This window comes from Triticum urartu, chromosome 4, assembly GCF_003073215.2.
Source record: "Triticum urartu cultivar G1812 chromosome 4, Tu2.1, whole genome shotgun sequence".
Taxonomy (NCBI): Eukaryota; Viridiplantae; Streptophyta; class Magnoliopsida; order Poales; family Poaceae; genus Triticum; species Triticum urartu.
The window spans coordinates 327,454,638-327,466,023 of record NC_053025.1 but is presented as its reverse complement, the minus strand read 5'-3'; the positions used below and the strand labels follow the sequence as shown (position 1 = coordinate 327,466,023).

Genomic DNA, 11,386 nt, shown 5'->3' with positions numbered 1-11,386 from the left:
CACTGGACACTTGGGCGGCCATTGCAACGCTGAGTGAATAAACGATTACAGGCAGCGTGCTATAATGTGTCCCAGAAATCAGGCTTACTCTACAGCCATCATTGCCGTGAGCACAATTAGCCGCCGCTCGTGCTCTGCATCGTCCTAGTGCCCAATCCACCGGCCCGAGCGCTCAGCTTCAGTCCTCGCTCGCGTCCGTGGGGCAGCAGCCAAGCGGCGAGCGGTGGCGGAGACCCGCCCTCACGTCGAGCGGCGGCGCCGACGGCGACCCACGCCCGCGTTCATGGAGCAGCAGAGGTGGAGCGGCGGGGCGGCAGCAGGGTGCAGAAGACATGGTGCGTCGTGTGCTTAGGGAAGAGCAATTTGTTTATTTTTTGATGTAGGAAGAGCAGTTTCTTTTTTAGCCTAGGGAAGGGCAGTTTGATGACAACGAAGGGGTATGGTGGGATTAGTGGGCGATCGATGCGATGAGTGGGATTCGTGGCTTGTTGTGTTAAACACAGAAAGGTTTTCAACCTTTAGATCGCACGGATAGACGGTTGAGATTGTTTGGATCTGCCCCTCTCGTTATTTTATAGTGGTAGTAGATAGATAGATAGTAGATAGTAGATAAAGCTATTTTATCTAAAAAAAAAGATAAAGCTATTTTAAAAAAAAGAATGACTTGCGAGCAGCCGATCAGATCTCCACCGTCGTCGTCGTCTCCCTCCCAATCTCTCTGATCCCCATAACTCTCGCACGCACGCACACCCGTCTGGCTTCCCCTCGCCAACTCCAATCCCATCCCATTGCGCAGGCAGGCAGGCAGGCCGCCGACCGCCGCCGCGCGCGAGATCGGACGCCTCCACCACGACCCCCCGGCTCCGCAGCCGGAGGCGGCGACCGGTGCGTGTTTGGCAGGTAGGCTCGCCGGGGCGATATGAGCGGGCACGACTCCAAGTACTTCTCCACCACCAAAAAGGGGGAGATCCCCGAGCTCAAGGAGGAGCTCAACTCCCAGTACAAGGTCACCCTCCTTGCCTCGCCGTCTCTCCCCTGTCTATCTTCTTGTGTGATTTGCTGTGCCCGAGGATCGATTGGCCCGGATCCAGATCTGGCCAGGGTGTTGGGTGCCCACGCGCGGGCGGTTTGAGATCTGCGAGTTTTGGTTGGTATCCCACGGGATTAGGTTCTGTTCCGAGAATTGGAATTTGCGGCAGAGTGACGATCTCGGGGTCATTTTCTTCAACAAAATGTACTTAAATGTGCCGAATTCTGTTCAGACGGATTTGAGTTTGAATTGCTTTGGAGCGAGATGAATGCACTGAGTTCTGATCCATTTCGGGGCTTTTCAGTGAAAGCAAGATTAAATCGAATATAGTGACTACTCGATGTCTGGTTAGCCAAGCTCTCGAGGGTAAATGAATACCTTTTGAATAAGGTAGTAATTTTGGAGTTATGTGCGGGGCCGGGCATTACCTCCATCTAGTTTATTTTTTATCTTCATGGCTCCAGATATGCATCAATATGCATTGGTGTAGCTGTAGAAATGGCACTTCGCTGCTGATAAAAAGGTGTTTATCCTTTATATTTATCTATGCCATCTTTGCGGTTTTCCGCACATGGTTAAAACAGAAAGGTACTCCCTCCGTAAAGAAATATAAGAGCACATCTTAGGCTCTATCACTTCTCCATGTTTTGCAAGCAAGACATGCTACATCATTTTGATTTGGTGGTCTAGTGGTTTTAAGACGCCATCTCTAGCCCCCGGTCACAAAATATTCTGTCGCCGTTCTGGCTACATTTTGCAGCGCTGCACGTTTGCTGTAAAATCCATGTTCTAATGCATAATTAATGAACATTTGTACCATATCAGTCTTTAATATGAAATATTCTCAGCGATGAAGTATGCCATGTAGCAAGAATGGTTGGACTATATACTGTTGTCAGTCATTCACCAGCCATAGATCCCATTTCTGTTTTCTAGTTTTAATGCAAGAATAAATGATGTAAGACCATATTATGTGTTCACTTCTGGCATCTGAGGCTTTGGTGGAAACATGGTTTGCAGGACAAGAGAAAAGATGCTGTCAAGAAAGTGATTGCAGCGATGACCGTTGGAAAAGATGTCTCATCACTGTTTACGGATGTCGTGAACTGTATGCAGACTGAGAACTTGGAGCTGAAAAAACTAGTATATTTGTATCTCATCAACTATGCTAAAAGTCAACCAGATCTAGCGATACTTGCCGTGAACACATTTGTTAAGGTGAGAAATTATAACCATATTACTACTAATGAACATTTATGCAGAAAAATAAAGCTATAACATGTGTGAAAGAAACCGTGCAGAAGCAGCAACTAATAAGAAGATTCAAAACTTTTGCAGGATTCACAAGATCCAAATCCGCTGATCCGTGCTTTGGCTGTGAGGACTATGGGTTGCATCCGTGTAGACAAAATCACAGAGTATCTGTGTGACCCTCTTCAAAGATGCCTCAAGGTGTATATTGGTGTTTGTACACTCCTTTAAAAAAAACTGTCTCCCATTGAATTAAGCCTATACTTGTGTCTTGAATTTTTTCACAGGACGATGATCCATATGTGCGGAAGACAGCAGCTATTTGTGTTGCTAAGCTTTATGATATAAATGCTGAGCTAGTGGAGGACAGAGGATTTCTAGAGGCCCTCAAAGACTTAATTTCTGACAACAATCCTATGGTGGTTGCAAATGCTGTTGCTGCTCTGGCAGAGATTCAAGACAGTAGTGCTCGTCCGATCTTTGAGATCACCAGCCATACATTGACAAAGCTTCTGACTGCTCTGAATGAATGCACAGAGTATGATGCAGTTTTTGCTATATTGGGTTCTGAACCCCCATATTTTTCTAGAGTAAGCTGCTTATCATATTTGATAATTTTGCAGGTGGGGACAAGTTTTCATTCTTGATTCTCTGTCAAGGTACAAAGCAACAGATGCAAGGGACGCAGAAAATATAGTGGAACGAGTTACACCCCGTCTTCAACATGCAAACTGTGCAGTTGTTCTTTCTGCTGTCAAGGTACATTAGCCTGATTCACATGTACTAGAACACAGTAAAGTTTTAGAAAGTGCTGCATGCAGTTGTGTATGTGGTATTCATTAACCATAGATTGGCACAGTGCCATGTGTACTTGTATTGATCTGTCAGGCCTGAACAGGGGCGCTGCCAGTTCTCACTGCATGGGTAGCAGGGTAAGGAAAAACATATCTGCAAGTACCCAAATAAGACATACTCATATTGTTTATTTATAGGCTCATTTAACTAGGTAATAAAGTTTTTTCTTTCATCTTAAATGTATCCTCATAAATCATAGGAAGAACAAATGGACTGTGGCATTGGATTGATTTTCATGTTCCTGACCTTTTAGTCGGAGGATGATACATATCCATTTAAGTTGGAATGCTGGTTCTGGTACTATTCAAGACAGCAGTTGCTGTTTGTTTTTGATTTTGCAGTAAGAGTTAACCTGTTGGTTGTCTCTTTCACACAGATAATCCTTCTACAAATGGAGCTCATTACAAGCACTGATGTTGTCCGGAATCTCTGCAAGAAAATGGCACCCCCTCTGGTTACTCTACTGTCGGCAGAGCCCGAGATTCAGTATGTAGCATTGAGAAATATCAATCTGATTGTTCAAAAAAGGCCTACAATACTTGCACATGAAATTAAGGTGACATTTGTTTGTCTTCGAGCTATTCTTATTCATCAATCAATCATGCCAGTGTTTCTGTAACTCAATAGTATTTTTGGCAATAGGTCTTCTTTTGCAAGTACAATGACCCAATATATGTCAAGATGGAAAAGTTAGAGATTATGATAAAGCTTGCGTCAGATAGGAACATTGATCAGGTACATAATTTTCTTTCTTATGTACTAATTTACTGTTGTGGTTATGATGTTGACTTGAGTGGAACAATATTTCTAGCTACTGCCTTGTGTTATTATATTCCTGTCTCATACATAACAGAATTAGAAATTGTAAATAAAACTCCGTAGGAACAGAAGTCCATCACTTCAAGTGTGAATCTTACCATAGTTAAATTTATTAAGCATCTTGTTCATTTCTGATTATAGTACTAGATCTGTTTTCTACAAGTTGCCATCCAGAAGTTGACTGAGCTCGTTATAGGTACTATTGGAGTTCAAAGAATACGCCACAGAGGTGGATGTTGACTTTGTGAGGAAAGCTGTACGTGCGATTGGAAGATGTGCAATTAAATTGGAGAGAGCTGCTGAAAGGTGCATCAGTGTCTTGCTTGAGCTGATCAAGATAAAGGTTAATTATGTCGTACAGGAAGCTATCATTGTCATCAAAGACATCTTTAGACGCTATCCTAACACGTGAGTGGTTTGCCTGGAAGCTCAACATTCTATGTTTTTGGAACTACAGAGCTCTTCTTTTGTGCTCAGCATATGTTTTTGTAAAAAAGTAACCTTTTTCTTGCCAAAATATGCAGATATGAGTCTATCATCGCAACACTTTGTGAAAGTTTGGACACTTTAGATGAACCAGAGGCTAAGGTATTGTCTATGAACGGTCTTTGTAATTTCTTGCATGTTTTGTTCACTTACATGTTATTTTCTTATACAGGCATCAATGATTTGGATAATTGGAGAATATGCCGAAAGAATTGACAATGCTGATGAACTCCTTGAGAGTTTCTTGGATACATTCCCAGAAGAACCAGCATTAGTTCAACTGCAGTTGCTAACAGCGACTGTTAAGTTGTTTCTTAAGAAGCCAACTGAGGGGCCCCAGCAGATGATACAGGTTACTATTCTCAGTTCCTGTGTTTACTCTTGCAGATGATAGATACACTAAATTGCGGAGCAAAGAATAACTTTTGGCATGATGTAAGAGTCTTTGAATATCTCCTTATTTGATACCATGGCATGTCATGGTGTTCAAAAAGGCTTGTTGATATCTTTACAGCATTGAGCATACCTTGAATTGTGTTGCAACATTAATAATTAGAATAGTCAAATTTTTGGGTTGAGAACAAGAATGTTTGGTTCATAAGGGTACACTATATTCAAATTTCTCTTAGCTGAATGAATGAATAATGGCTTTATTCCAATAGAATGTATGTCCTGTCCCTAACAAATTCTGTTTAATAACTTTATGCGCCACAGTTTTCTGCCTAATCTGCATCATTTCTGTAGGCTGTTCTCAATAATGCAACAGTCGAAACAGACAATCCTGATCTGCGTGATCGAGCTTACATATACTGGCGACTTCTTTCTACTGATCCTGAGGTATTGAAAGTTTACACTTCGCACCTTCCTATCCTTTGTTTGTCAGATATCCCTGTGACCACTGGGTATGTGTGTGGCTTTGACAGGCAGCAAAAGATGTTGTTCTGGCAGAGAAGCCTGTGATCAGTGATGACTCTAACCAGCTTGACTCTTCGCTTCTTGATGAATTATTAGCAAACATTTCTACATTATCATCAGTTTATCACAAGCCCCCAGAAGCCTTTGTTAGCCGTGTTAAGGCAGCTCCTAGGGTGGATGATGAGGAGTTTGCTGATGCTGGAGAAACTGGGTATTCGGAGTCACCATCTCAGGGACTGGATGGGGCATCACCGTCCTCTAGTACTGGCAATTCATCAAATGTACCAGTGAAGCAGCCGGCAGCTGCAGCCCCAGCAGTTGCTGCTCCGATCCCAGATCTCCTAGGTGATTTAATGGGTTTGGATAATGCCCTGGTTCTTGTTGACGAGCCTACAGCATCTTCAGGGTCAGCAAAACTTTTTATTGTTTTTGCTCCAAGTTTTAGTTTGATATTTTATTCATGTTATACGGATCGAGCCAGTTTTTCTCCAGTTTGACTTTTCTGATTGTTTTCCCTGCAGACCTCCACTGCCTGTTGTATTGCCTTCAACCACTGGCCAAGGTCTCCAGATCAGTGCGCAACTGGTGCGACGGGATGGCCAGATATACTATGATATATCTTTTGAGAATGGGACCCAGGGTGTATTAGATGGATTTATGATTCAGTTTAACAAGAACACATTTGGTCTTGCAGCCGGTGGACCACTTCAGGTGCAAGGATGTCTATATTTTGTTAGTTCTGTTTCTAGATTTCAGTTTCTTGTACTGAACTTGGTGTCGGTTGATGAATAAGGTTCCTCCACTCCAACCTGGGTCCTCAGCCAGGACGCTCCTAGCTATGGTGTTCTCCCAGAATGTCTCCCCTGGAGCACCAAACTTGCTACTGCAGGTTGCAGTGAAGAATAATCAGCAACCTGTGTGGTATTTCAGTGACAAAGGTTCGCTCCATGTCTTCTTTGGTGAAGATGGCAAAATGGAGCGAACGAGTTTTCTTGAGGTAAAATCTACTACGAGTAAATCTTTTCTTCTCGGTAGTTGCTGTCCTAGTTGTTTTGATTCGCTTAGCTGTTTGGTTTTGGTCTGTTGGCCTTAGGGCTTGTAGAGAACGCCTGTGGCGAGTGAGTACTCTTCCGCTATTATATCCTTCTTGTTAATCTGTAGTTTGAATTGGTTAAATCTGACTGCAGGCCTGGAAATCTTTACCTGATGACAATGAATTTTCAAAAGAATACCCCAATTCTGTCATCAGCAGCATAGATGCCACCGTTGAACACCTTGCAGCATCAAATGTGTTCTTTATTGCCAAACGGAAAAATGCAAACATGGATGTGCTGTATCTGTCTGCGAAGATCCCCCGTGGGATTCCATTCCTGATAGAGCTTACTGCTGCTGTTGGTGTTCCTGGTGCCAAGTGTGCAGTCAAGACTCCAAACAGGGAGTTTGTGCCTCTATTCTTTGAAGCCATGGAGTCTCTTATCAAGTAAGTGACGGAAACTTGAGGATCGGTATTCCATCAAAGTTATTCAGTTATGAGCATACACTGGTGTGCTGTTCCATGGAAGTGTGAATTGTATTGTGTTGTTATTGTATTACTATTAGATCACCGTATTTAAACTGTTAGTTTCTTGGTTTCAGAATTTTCCTCTAGGGATACACAACCTGGACATTTTGTGCCGCATAAATTGTATATCGGCCTGAACATTTTTTCTTGCCATGTCACAGCACATGAAAATACGTCTTGTTTCTTTTTGATTTGACGAGTAAACATGACCTTTTTTGACGGCAGAGTCAACACACATGTAATATCACTATATATATATATACAATATCTAAGCTCCCTCGAAATTCAGCGCTGTGAGCGCTCCGGGGCTGGGATGGTAAGTGACCATGTCTCTTATTTTTGTAGAAAAATCACTTTGATTTTCTTAGAAAAATCATGGTCTTTTTATTAGGTAACTAGGTATTGTTTTTTCTTGAACACAGTACAATTTGCTCATCCATATGAATGCATGCACACACCATATCCCTATGTGTACCTTTGAGAGACTGAGTCGGTATGTCATCTTGAGATTGACGAAGTCTTCACAAATGCCTTTGTAGTTGATGGAAACGTCTCTTTTCATTGAACACACATAGTTGAAAGGTTTGGATATATTAGGTACTCCCTGCGGTCCTTTTACTCCACATATTAGGGTTATATCAAGTCAAATTTTACAAAGTTTGACCAAATTTATATTAAGAAAATCAACACCTACACTATGAAATCTATATACTATGAAACTACATTTCGTAATGAATCTAACAATGTTGATTTAACACTAACAATGTTCATTTTACATTATGAATGTTGATCTCTATAAGTTTGGTCAAAGTAGAGATACTTTGACTTTGAACAAAACTTATATGCAGACTAAAAGGACTGGAAGGAGTACTGTTTACTATTTGGCTCAACCATCTAACTACTTCTTCCGTTCGGAATTACTTGTCTCGAAAATGGATTTATCTAGAACTAAAATACATCTAGATACATCCATTTCTGTGACAAGTAATTCCGAACGGAGTGAGTACATGTGTTCAGCACTTGTGTGTTACGTGTATCCCTGAACTAAAACCACAACTAAACTAAAATCATAACATTTATTTTAGATCAAAGGAATTACTTTTTTGTGAGAGAAAAAAGGGTTACATGTCGCTCATGTACATCTGGTACGAAGGAAATTAATGATGCGGCCAATTATGTCCACACCTATAAAAATGATGTATAATTGCATAGTGGCACGGTCATCGCCAGCTTGGCCCATAACCGCCTCCTTTGTGTCACGTGGCTGCGTGGATGCTATCAGTCCATCACCACGCCGCATGCCCCGCCCATCTCCCCTTCTCTTATGTCGGTATGCCCGAGCCATCATCGCCTCCTCCGCATGATACGGTTGCACAGGCAGCCGACCCATCACCTGCTCCTCCGTATCATATGGTTGCATGGGCGTCGCCAGTCCATCACCGCTTCCTCCGCACGACATGGTTGCATGGGAGTCAGTCCCACACTGCCTTCTCCGCACCACAAGGCTGCACGGGCTTTGCCTGTCCACCACCACACTGCATACCTCGCCCATCGCTCCATCTTTCTCCCCTTCTTTTGTGCGGTAATTAACATCCAACGACAACGACGCTCGGGGCCTAGAGATGATTACCGTCTTCGGAACTTGGTCGTCTTCATCAACACGCCATGCCCCACAAGGTCTGCAGTACAACTCTCGATACCTCCTTCCTCTTCCTCTGTCATCCTTTCTTTGGTGGGACAAATGCATTTTTGCCCCTAGTAGGAACCTACCCACGGGGTTTGCTCTTACTTTTCGACTCTGCTCAAATTTGCCTCTGAGGTCGCCCGGATGCCCTTTGACCATTTGACCAATACTTTGAAAATGCATAACAAATTCACATGAACTCAGAAAAATGCAAATAAGATAGCCAAATGTTCAGATAAGCATTACCTTTATGTGCATGTCATTTGCATTCATGACAGAAGTACCGTTTAAACTACTCGAGGTTATTAATATTATTATGTATAAACAATACCTTTTCATGAATAAAAATTACATGCAAATGTAGGTGATGTTTTCTGAACATCCTGGGATCTTATTTGCATTTTTATGAGTTCATATGAACTTGTGATGAAGTTTCAAAATGATGGTCAATGTCGTTTGAACATTCATAACAAGTTGACATGAACTTCAAAAAATGCAAATAAGTTATACGGATGTTTAGAAAACATCAGCTACATTTACATGCATTGTTTCTTCATGAAAAAGCTATTGTTTATACCTTTTCATTTTAATAATGTTAATAACATTAATAAGGTCAAGTAGTTTAAATGGTGCTTTTGTCCTGAATGCAAATGATACGAGCATAAAGGTAATGTTTATCTAAATATTTTGATATCTTATTTGCATTTTTCTGAGTTTATATGAATTTGTTATGATTTCTCAAAGTATTGGTCAAACGGTCAAAGGGCATTCGGGCAACCTCAGGGGCAAATCTAAGTGGAGTCGAAAAGTAAGGGCAAACCTCGTCGGTAGGTTCCAACTAGGGGCAAAAATGCATTTGTCCTTTCTTTGGCAGCCTGATTCAAATTCAATCTTGATCGCTTCAGTGCTAAACAGGTAGCAGATTATACCGGGATTTTATCTCACCGTGTGAAGTTTCAATTTGAAAGCCTCATGCTTCACTGCTTAAGTACCATCTCCGTGCTTGTGGATTAACAAGCTCACGCAGTTTATACATGGCATGCTTTATGCTGCCTCTGTTCAACGGTGCAGTGCATATTAGCTTTTTTAAAGTCAAAGATGTCCATTGGCCAAGTTTTTAGAAGAAACTATCAATATCTAAAGTATTAAATAAATAAACTATAACTGCACATGTGGATGCTGATTTTTTAAAACTTGGTCAAACACTGGTATGTTTGACTTTTCAAAACAAAGTATGTACTATATTTTAGAATGGAGGGAGTATTAATTAGGATATGGTTCCAAGCCTAAGGAGCACGCGGTCTGTAACTGAATTTAATTGGCACTAAAACAATAAGACAAGATGATAACTAGGTCTTCCTATGAAGATAATTTGGTTAATTGTCATAGGTTGCTTATGAAGGGGAACGTTGCATGAAAATCAAAAAATTTCCTACGAAACACCCAAGATCCAATTAGGAGATGCATAACTACGAGAGGGGAGTGTGTCTACATACCATTGTAGACCGAAAGCGTTAGCGCCGTAACGCAGTTGATGTAGTCGTACTCTTTGCAATCTAATCACGATTCAATCCGATCTAGTGCCGAACAGATGGCACCTCCGAGATTAGCGCACATTCAACTTGATGGCGTCCTCTCCTTGATCCAGCAAGCGAGGGAGAGGAGGTAGATGAGATCAGAACCAACACGACGGCATGGTGATGGTGGCAGCAACGGAATTCTGGCAGAGCTTTGCCAAGTGTGTACCAGAGGAATATGGGAGGAGTTGGGAGAGGTAATGGGCAAGTCTGGAAGGGTGGCTGCCCCCTGCGGTGGCCAAGGGAGGAATCCCTCCCCACAAGGCAAGTGGGAGGTGCCTTCTCCACTTGTGACTCTTCCCATATGGGCCAAAGGGGTTGGTGCGCCTGGCCTAGCAGGGCTAGGACGCCCCCCTACGGCCCAAGTTGGCCCTTGGGACGTGGTAGAACCATCCATAGATTTCCGGACCCCTCCGGAATTCTCTGGAACCTCCTGGAAGCTTCCCGGTACAATACCCAAAAACCTGAACTTCTTTCGGAACCCAAAATATGACTTCCCGTATATAAATCTTTACCCCCCGACCATTCTGGAGCTCCTCGTGATGTCCCGGATCTCATCCGAGACACCGAACAACCTTTGGACTTTCTGCTATTAATATCTCAATACTACCCTAGCGCCATCAAACGTTAAGCGTGTGACCATACGGGTTCGGGAACATGCAGACATGACCGAGACACCTCTCTGGCCAATAACCAATAGTGGAACCTGGATGCCCGTATTGGTTCCTACATATTCCAGAAAGATATTTTATAGGTTGAACCATGATGTCGAGGATTCGGTTAATCCCGTATGCAATTCCCTTTGTCTAGTGACATGTTACTTGCCTGAGATTCGATTGTCGGTATCTCCATACCTAGTTCAATCTCGTTACTGGCAAGTCTCTTTACTCGTTCCGTAATGCAAGATCCCGTGACTAAACCCATTAGTCAGATGAAGCTTCTTATGATGTTGAATTACCGAGAGGGCCTAGAGATATCTCTCCATCACACGGAGTAACAAATCCGAGTCTCAATCCATGCAACCCAACAGACACCTTCGAAGATACCTATAGAGCACCTTTATGATCACCCAGTTACGAAGTGAAGTTTGATAGCACACAAGGCATTCCTCCAGTATACGGGAGTAGCATGATCTCATGGTCGAAGGAACAAATACTTGACATGAAGAAAGCTATAGCAAATAACTAAATGATTTGATGCTAAGCTTA

General features: G+C 42.5%; 1 protein-coding gene across 1 annotated transcript; it reads left to right on the top strand.

Moving 5' to 3' along the window:
- The first annotated feature begins 694 nt into the window (after positions 1-694).
- On the top strand, positions 695-7,108 carry LOC125551599 (beta-adaptin-like protein C). The gene is made up of 15 exons (XM_048714860.1): positions 695-1,006; positions 2,051-2,248; positions 2,369-2,482; positions 2,569-2,819; positions 2,905-3,040; positions 3,513-3,692; positions 3,779-3,871; positions 4,152-4,363; positions 4,480-4,543; positions 4,614-4,793; positions 5,186-5,278; positions 5,365-5,762; positions 5,878-6,067; positions 6,150-6,353; positions 6,544-7,108. Exons 1-15 carry the CDS (start codon positions 920-922, stop codon positions 6,838-6,840), a joined length of 2,697 nt encoding a protein of 898 aa, XP_048570817.1. The 5' UTR covers positions 695-919; the 3' UTR covers positions 6,841-7,108.
- The last annotated feature ends 4,278 nt before the right edge of the window (positions 7,109-11,386 follow it).

Excerpts from the sequence above, each read along its gene's own strand:
- LOC125551599 (XM_048714860.1), top strand. The coding sequence starts at position 920 with ATGAGCGGGCACGACTCCAAGTACTTCTCCACCACCAAAAAGGGGGAG. Across the intron at positions 1,007-2,050 it reads AGCTCAACTCCCAGTACAAG|GACAAGAGAAAAGATGCTGT; the intron begins GTCACCCTCCTT and ends CATGGTTTGCAG. Across the intron at positions 2,820-2,904 it reads GCTCTGAATGAATGCACAGA|GTGGGGACAAGTTTTCATTC; the intron begins GTATGATGCAGT and ends ATAATTTTGCAG.